Source organism: Mesitornis unicolor, unplaced genomic scaffold, assembly GCF_000695765.1.
Source record: "Mesitornis unicolor isolate BGI_N332 unplaced genomic scaffold, ASM69576v1 scaffold3722, whole genome shotgun sequence".
Lineage (NCBI taxonomy): Eukaryota > Metazoa > Chordata > Aves > Mesitornithiformes > Mesitornithidae > Mesitornis > Mesitornis unicolor.
In genome coordinates, this window is record NW_010169733.1 from 50,183 (window position 1) to 58,384 (window position 8,202).

At 37.7% G+C, this 8,202-nt stretch overlaps 1 protein-coding gene across 1 annotated transcript; it reads right to left on the reverse strand.

Moving 5' to 3' along the window:
- Positions 1-1,272: 1,272 nt before the first annotated feature.
- On the reverse strand, positions 1,273-7,733 carry CCT5 (chaperonin containing TCP1, subunit 5 (epsilon)). Its single transcript, XM_010179445.1, has 10 exons — positions 7,677-7,733; positions 7,419-7,583; positions 6,685-6,883; positions 5,736-5,928; positions 4,690-4,839; positions 4,246-4,365; positions 3,657-3,842; positions 3,015-3,152; positions 2,448-2,628; positions 1,273-1,559 (listed from the first exon to the last, which is right to left on the reverse strand). The coding sequence occupies exons 1-10, from the start codon at positions 7,726-7,728 to the stop codon at positions 1,432-1,434; spliced, it is 1,512 nt and encodes a 503-aa protein (XP_010177747.1). The 5' UTR covers positions 7,729-7,733; the 3' UTR covers positions 1,273-1,431.
- Positions 7,734-8,202: the final 469 nt, after the last annotated feature.

Below are 8,202 nucleotides of genomic sequence, written 5' to 3' on the forward strand. Positions count from 1 at the left end.
AGTTTGCTCTTAAGTGACATGCCTATGTTGCCCTCCAGTGGTGAACCTTCCCTGGAGAAGGGAGGCAGTACTTGAAGGAACTGTGGGGCCTGTGACCCTCAGCCCCAAGTACACAGCTGGGCGAGGCTTTTATTTCCAGATGGTTACAAACACACCATGATTAATGTGAACATCTGTGTCTGTCTGCCACAACCTTACCATTATTCACATACATTTGCTTGATTTTATTTGACCAGAGACAGACCACAGCACAAAATCACAGTACTGGTATTCCCACTGTTCTGTCAAAGCACAAATCCAATTACTTTCCACCAATCCAATTACTTCTGCTGTGAAAGTGTACCAGTGTGAGCTGCACTGGCTTCATTAATTTGGTTTAAGACTTTCAGTTGTGTGTTGCATGCTGCCATGAAAGTAATTTGTCCTCCAGTTGTCTCTATGTAACAATTTATGACAACGCTGATAACACTACAGATTTGTTACGCTGAAGATCGCAAGTCTAACTTGTTATTTCTAACCTTCTTCTATCAACACACAGTGAATGATTTTGAGTCAAATAATGCCTAGAACAAGACGTGCTAGCCAGCAGTGGTCAGTGAGAAAAAAAAAGTGTCCTTGGTTCTCCTGTACTCTGGAACTCTAAAACTGCACAGGAAGTGTAGAGCAAGTAATGTGGAGCTGAAACTTCAATACTTCCCTGTCTTTTGAAATGCAAAATAATTGCACAATGGTTCTGGTCTACCACTTGTTTTTTGTTAGTAATTCCACAAGGAAGGCACCTTACTAAGAAATTTTATTCTACCAGTTTAAGATTGTACTTGGGAGTTACAGAGTAAGTACACTCAACTGTCAGAGACAAAAGTTTTGTAAAAAAACACTCACTTGGCTGAATGTTTATACCCTGAAAAAGTCCTCCTGACACATACATCAGGGTACCACAAGAGAAAAAATGGAAGCAACTGGAAGCATTAAATAAAAGCGCTTTAAATCTTCACAATGGAAATTCATACTTGAAATATTTAACATTTGAGAATTATTGGAGGCTACAACAATTTTCTGCTTGGTTCACTAAGAGTGACAGATTGCTTAAGAATCAGTGGGCCTTGCACACAAGCAGCTAACAGTTAGCTGCAGTAACAATAAAAAAGGACCTATGAAATTTTATTACTGCACTATCAATGCTTTTTCCCCCCCTATACATTCAAGAAGTGTTTGCTATGAATATTCGCAGCTGTCTAAGAAAAGATGCAGTGATGCTTCCGAAACAAGTCGTGAAACCACCAGTGCTAAATTGTGTTTTATTTCCAATAATTAGCCATTACACTATCTGAAACAAAACGTGTCCAAAATAAATAGCTGAAGATGAAGCATCAGAATACTACCGTCTTCGCTACTGCTGTGGCCCCCTTAATGTTTCTTGCTTTTCAGCCTTCACTCTTCAGATTCTCCAGGCCTACGGATATCATCAATCTTCAGAATCATTCTAACAACCTGAGTCGCCAGAGAAATCTGCTGTTTCTTACCAATCAAGGTTTCTATAACATGCTGCTGCTTCATATCTGCCAAAAAGAAGAATTATTAGATACTCTCCTCAAATCTAGCCATGACGTTTAACCCGAGATAGTAATTTCAATGCAATCTTAAAGAACGTTTTAAAATTACTACTTTTGGCCACCATAGTTGACAATTGGTAAAAATCAGTTTTACATCTGGGTTCTTACTAAAGGTCTTGGAACTCTTTTCTCAACTAAGTCTTGCCCAATTGTAGCTTTTAACTTTTCTGCATTATTTTGTTTTAAGAGCAGTTTAAATACACAAATACTAGAAGCATCTTAAGCGCTGAGCGACCACTACAGAAGTGAAAGTTCAAATACTGTAAAGTAGAAACACCTAATTCAAAGGTAAAAAAAAAGAAAAGCAGAATGAGAGTGCAAAGTCTATGACCAGATGAAAATACGTTTTCATACAGTGGTTTCTTAGTATTCACATGCTTGTTACAGGTCTATACATGCATACAGACTGGTATGAACAACACTACCTACAGACCTTTCCAACCCTTTGTTTACTTCTTCACAAGCTGTTTCTCTAAACAGCTGTTTGTAGGGTAGCGGTATAAACTGGATGACTAAAACTGCAGTATTTAAAACGCAGCCTGCTCTTGCCTCATAGTGAATAGCTTTTACTCCTATACCGCGAAGTCAGCCACCATCTGCAACTAATCTTGCCACTGAATAAAGCTTTTCAAGCAATTACACATTTTCTACCTGGTAGACACGCATGTATCTCTCCACCTGCATTCCCATTTATTATGACAAGGGGCAAGAGTTCATTACTGAAGTGATGCACAGGTTAAAAAAAAAAAAAGGACTAGAGGCAAAATCGTAAGCGTTCTGATCTTCTGTGAAAGAAAACCCTGTTATGCTCCTTCCCCACAGTGCAGTTCTTACCATTTGTTCCTTTCTGCAAGCAATCAATGCCGAGGGCAGGATTATTTTCTTTCACTTGCCTAGCCCGCACTTCAGTCATAGTCTGTATTGGATTCATGCCACTGTTCTCCGAGAGCGCCATGGGAATCACCTCCAGGGCATCTGCAAAAGCTCTCATTGCGTACTGTTCCAAAGACGGGCACTACGGGTAAAGAAATTTAAGTTCACACAGCTATTAATTCCAGCACTAGCAGAAGCAGATTTTCACACTAGCTATAAAATACACGATACACAGATTTTCTTGGGAATATGTATCTCAGTAACTGAGTGAGTACCTTTGGATGATAACTACTTGCAAATTAAAACAATTCTAAACTGCTCTTATCATAAAAGCAAAAAGGCACTGGTAATGACTTATTACAGAGAGGGGAAGGAAAACTTTTAGCATTGCTATCAGCGAGCGTCAGGAACTTCCATAATATGCACTTTCTGGAAGCTCTTTGAAGTATTTTTGGAATCTCTTAGGACACACTGAATCCTTATTTTTACTTCATAAATTAAAGAAAGTTGTAACTGATACTTTCTTACCTTATCTGCTGCTTCACTGACTGCCAAGGCACAAGAAATTTCAGCTGCACCACCACCATATACAATACGATTATCACGAACAAGGTTCCGGATTACACACAATGCATCATGAAGAGATCGTTTTGCTTCTTCAATAATCTGAAATTATAAAATAGCACACATTTTACAATATACACAACTGAAGGCTATGAAGATAGCCCTCAATCTAAGGGTGTGTATTTCATTTAGTTAGTTGGGTTTATTTTTTAAAAAAACAAACTACTGGACTAAATCAGAAGTGACGTACCCCTATCTACAATATAACCAAGTCTTTCAAAAATACTAACATATCTTCACTCATAAAAGTGAACCTCCTCTGAGAAAAAACAAATGAGAGCATCCACAGGTAAAGTTATTTCTGTATTTATGAAATATATAGTCTAATAGTGAAAAAACAAAGTTTGCATTCAAAAACATACGATGTGAATCTAACAAGTGACTTCTAACACACAGACACGACTGCCTACAACCCTCCTCCCACTCTATCTGCGCACACCACAAGGAAAATTTAGATAAAAATAAGGAGAGTTAATATGCTTTTGACAGAAACTACACATGCTGAAACTTAAGTATTGAACATGCACAACAAACTAAGCATCTCACCATTTTATTTCCTCCTCTAATGAAAATGGTCACAGCTCTGGAGTTCTGACACTGTTCAATGACAAGCATTCGGTCCTTCGTGGTTCCAAAGGAGATCTCTCGGACAATACCCGCAAAACCCAGTTTCTCTGCCGTGAGCTCACAGAAGCGAGGAACAATGCGTCCTCCAGTTGCAATGGCAATTAACTGAAATTAAACAACCATCAATTATTTTGCAAAGACTTTTCCACTATGTTTTTCAGAACATTAAACCAGTGGAAGAGAATCTGTCAAATGGCTAATCCAAAAGGTTATTTTCCCATCACTTCAAAGTATTTCAGGCAATGGCTTGTGTCTGCAAACAGCAAGACTGAAGCAGAAACACTTCTAGCCACATACAACTTTTAACAAGTAATGTGCATACACTCCAATTACAAACCATAATCCCATTCATTGTACGTTCTTTCCCAGTGACTTTTCTTCAATACCTATCCATGTACATGATTATGCAGTTCTATCCAGGAAGCCCAAACTCTTAACTAGTACAGCACATTACTTAACAAATGTCTGAGAACTGGTACACAGGCAAATTTTAGAAGGTTTTACTTACTTCTATTTCGGGTCCACCAACCCAACGAACAGCAGGCAGCTCATTCTGGAGCAGCAAGTGATTTGCCTCATCATCAAAACCCCACTGGCAAATAGCAAGGTTTGCACCAGTGTCTTTTATCTGAAAGCAACAGGCAACATCAATCTTCTGATCAAAACTAACAAAGGAATGAAAAACAGTTTCTTGGTGATTTTAATTCTCCTAATTTTCTTAAAACACAAGTCTGAAAAAGAACAAGCTGACATACATAGACATGAAAGTAATTTCAAACCAGGGTGTATCTCTGACTTAAATAAACTTCACCTTTATTCACAGCCTTACAGTTGCTTGTATATTGCCTCCTATTAGAATTATTAGCTCTTTTCCAGAAATAATGCACTATGCTATTCTGTGTAAAGGCTACGAAAAACAGAAAAAAAAAGAAATAATAAAACAAAAGACTACCTGTTTCACCATCTCTTCAAACTTCTCCTTTTCATATTTCTGCAGTGCCTTATAATCTTCCACAGATGTGACATCAAGCTTATGCTTGGTTTTAGGCTTAGGTGGTTCGAATGGACAAGTAAGGATTGCAATTTTAGCATCTTTAAGCACCTGAACAATTAAAAAAAAGTAACTTGAGTTTTGACCTCTTTCTTGTATTTGCACAACACAGACATACCTTTACAAACACAGGGGTAGGAGGAAATCCAAAGATCATTTGAGGGCTTCCAAAGTGAAAGTAACTATACCCAAACAATTTCATCACTTATAGAAGAAATTTCACAGCTTCAAGACACTGTTTAAACACTTAATCTTTACCAATGTCTTTTATAGTTTAGATGCTAAGAAAGGTAAAAAAAGAACTTCACTGAAATAATTGTTTTCCCTCCTAACCACCAGGACCATTGCGAATACTACATACTCATCTTCACAGCCACCTTTTATGTATTACAAGACTGGTATTTTCCACCAGTCTTCCTTTTAATAGGATAAACAGTATCACGTACCAGAAAAATATTTTAGAACAGTAGAAATTCTAATTGCCTCCATCTTTCTTGAAGTACACTGCACAAAGCCTTGGAGGCCTTACCTATAAAAGGACAGCTTCTAAGGTATTCCAAACAGGACAACATAGCAACTCTAAAACTTAATAACACTAGCAGCATCTTTTGCTGAGTTGCACTGAGCATCTCAAACATATTACACACTACAGATTATTATTTCTGCTTCAGCACAGAACTCCGCACTTGTTCTCTCTTAGCTGTACAATAATTCCCCCCTGCCTCCTCTATTTTTCAAGATTGCTGTAAATTCTAACTTGGTCTCTTCCAACACGAAGAATTTAATGCTCCCCTTCCCTTTCTCTGTTGATATATGGATCTAAAAACAAGCCAAACCATAAAACTATTTAAATAATTAAGAAATGCTAGGACAGCATTTGAAGTGGGTTAGATAATCTTATTTAAGCCATTATGGATGAGAGATGCACACACAGGGACATCACTTACTTTAGGCATCTGTGGATGACTGAAATCTTTATCCACAATCACTCCTTTAATCAACTGAGTATCTTCCAGTCTACCTCCCACTTTGCCTTGTACTTTGATCAGCTCAAAATCAACATCTTTACGCTCCATATCTGCTACTGTCAGTACAGCATTTACAGCAATTTCTGCCATTTGTCTGTGACAACGGTTAACTCTAGGTTTAAAAAGAAATAAAGTTGCATTATATTCCAGTTTGAAAGAAAATGTGATTCTATTAATCTCAAACAGAAAAAAGTATCACAATAACTAATGACTTTTGTATGCTGCATGAAAAGAAAGGGTCCTGCTTGTTTGTCCATGGAAGTAAAAGATGTTAAATCTGGCAGAAAACAGAACACGTGATGTGGTTTGTCTACATAGCCTTGTGGACAGCGTCTAAAGATGCAGCAGATTTGAAATAAGCAAGGAAAATTAACTACTAAGAAACATTCAAGTCACAGAAACAAGACAGCTTTGCAAAGAAAGCCCGTACAATGTCTGAATTTCTCAAATACACAGAGAACCTATTATGAAAAACTTATGGAACCAGTAACTATCTTACAGGTTTTTTAGAAAATACTACTTTGAAAAATAACATGCCGTTATTTTTAAAAAGGTACACGCTATCCTCAGAATTTGCTACAGTGCAGAAATATGGAACCAACAGAACGGGTAGAATTAAATTGATTTTGTAGCTGTTTAACCTCATAGAATTGACCCTTTGGAGAAAAAGGGTTCACAATTTCGTATCCTGAAGTTTGAGTCCATTGACAAATTTGCCAAAAATCAAACTAAGAACCTTCACCAGATGCTCCAATAATGTGAACAATTAATAATCCATCAAAACACCAAGCAAACACCAGGGTTTCTCCTTTCAACTCAGTGTTTTTAAAGCACTTGTAAATATTCTTCTGAAGCTTTTGTGACTTACACTTTAGAACCTAGCGTTGTCTTTGCTGTCTGGATCAGGGGTTCAGTGTTCTGTGGATCAACTGGAAAGCTGTCACTGATTTTGTCTAGATGCTCAATAGCAATGCGGGCTGCCTGCTCATAACCATCTGCTATTCTGATAGGGTGAATACCACGATCGAGTAATTGCTCAGCCTGTTCCAGTAATGCTCCAGCCAGAACTACAAAAGAAAATTTTAAAATAATATTATTCAACAGATTGAAACATAAGTTTTAATGCATTAACATAGGATTAAAAAGTACACCTTCTGATTTTTTTGGGGTAATATTTTAACAGTTCAAGGTTTCTTAAATGACAACTCTCCCCCCTGCCCTCCACCAAAAAAAAAAACCCCAACCCCTAAACAACCCCTCCTACTTACTATGCTTAGAAAGAAAACTGCATTACTTTAGACCATAAAGAATCACAAGCACCAGGGTCAAGCAGATATAAGATTATGGAAGAAAATTATGAAGAAAAATTCCAAAAGTACAGAGAGGACTCTCAATACTAACTTCAAATGTAACTATACCTAGAAAAGACAGAAAAACATCTTTCTGATTAAGACTTCAAATACAAGAACTGACAAGAATACTGGAGAAGAAAATACGTGCTATAGAAAAGCTACTTTTAATTCACATAGAATTTCTTAAAATAGCTGAAGAACTTGATTTTAATGCTGGAAAAGCTAAGTTAAATCTAAAATCTTCTCTTACCAACCACTCCAGTAGTTCCATCCCCAATTTCATCATCTTGAGATTTAGACAGCTCCACCATAAGTTTGGCTATCTGGTGATCTACATCCATCAAATTCAGGATGGTAGCACCATCATTTGTCACAGTCACTTCACCATCTTTGTCCACCATCATTTTATCCAGGCCTGAAAAAATATATTCAAAGCATGAGGGAAAATTCAGAAAAACCCCTAGAAACTATCACTGAGAAAGGAGGATTAAAATTATTTCATTATTACCATTGGGCCCAAGGGATGTTCTCAGAGTACTTGCTACAGCCTTTGCTGCCATTATGTGAGACTATGAAACAAAGAAGAAATAAGTTAAATCATTACTATGCATCCAAAAATCACAGTATCAATTAAGAAAAACACAGGAGAAAAATGCTAACGCAAATACTGTAATTTAACTGGCAACAACCAGTTGTGAATAAAAAGAAAAATCAATATATACCTATGGCTTTTATGCCACAAACATTTCCCGTGCTTTTTGTTGTACGGCTTGTACTCACACACCTAAAGCATACAAAAGCAGAGCAGACAAAATGACAGCCCCGAGGTTCAAGGCGGGGGAGCAACGGATGCAAGCAACGCTAAAAGGAAAACCCAGTACCCTTTCTCCCTACTCTTCTACCACTCTTTTACTCGCTGCCTACAGCCCTGCTTCAGCCACGGCATTTTCTGGGAACAAAGATCAAACTCCAGACGAGAGAAGGGGTCTCGGGAAGGGGGGCTGCGGGAAGCCTCCCTGCCCACAGCGTCCAGG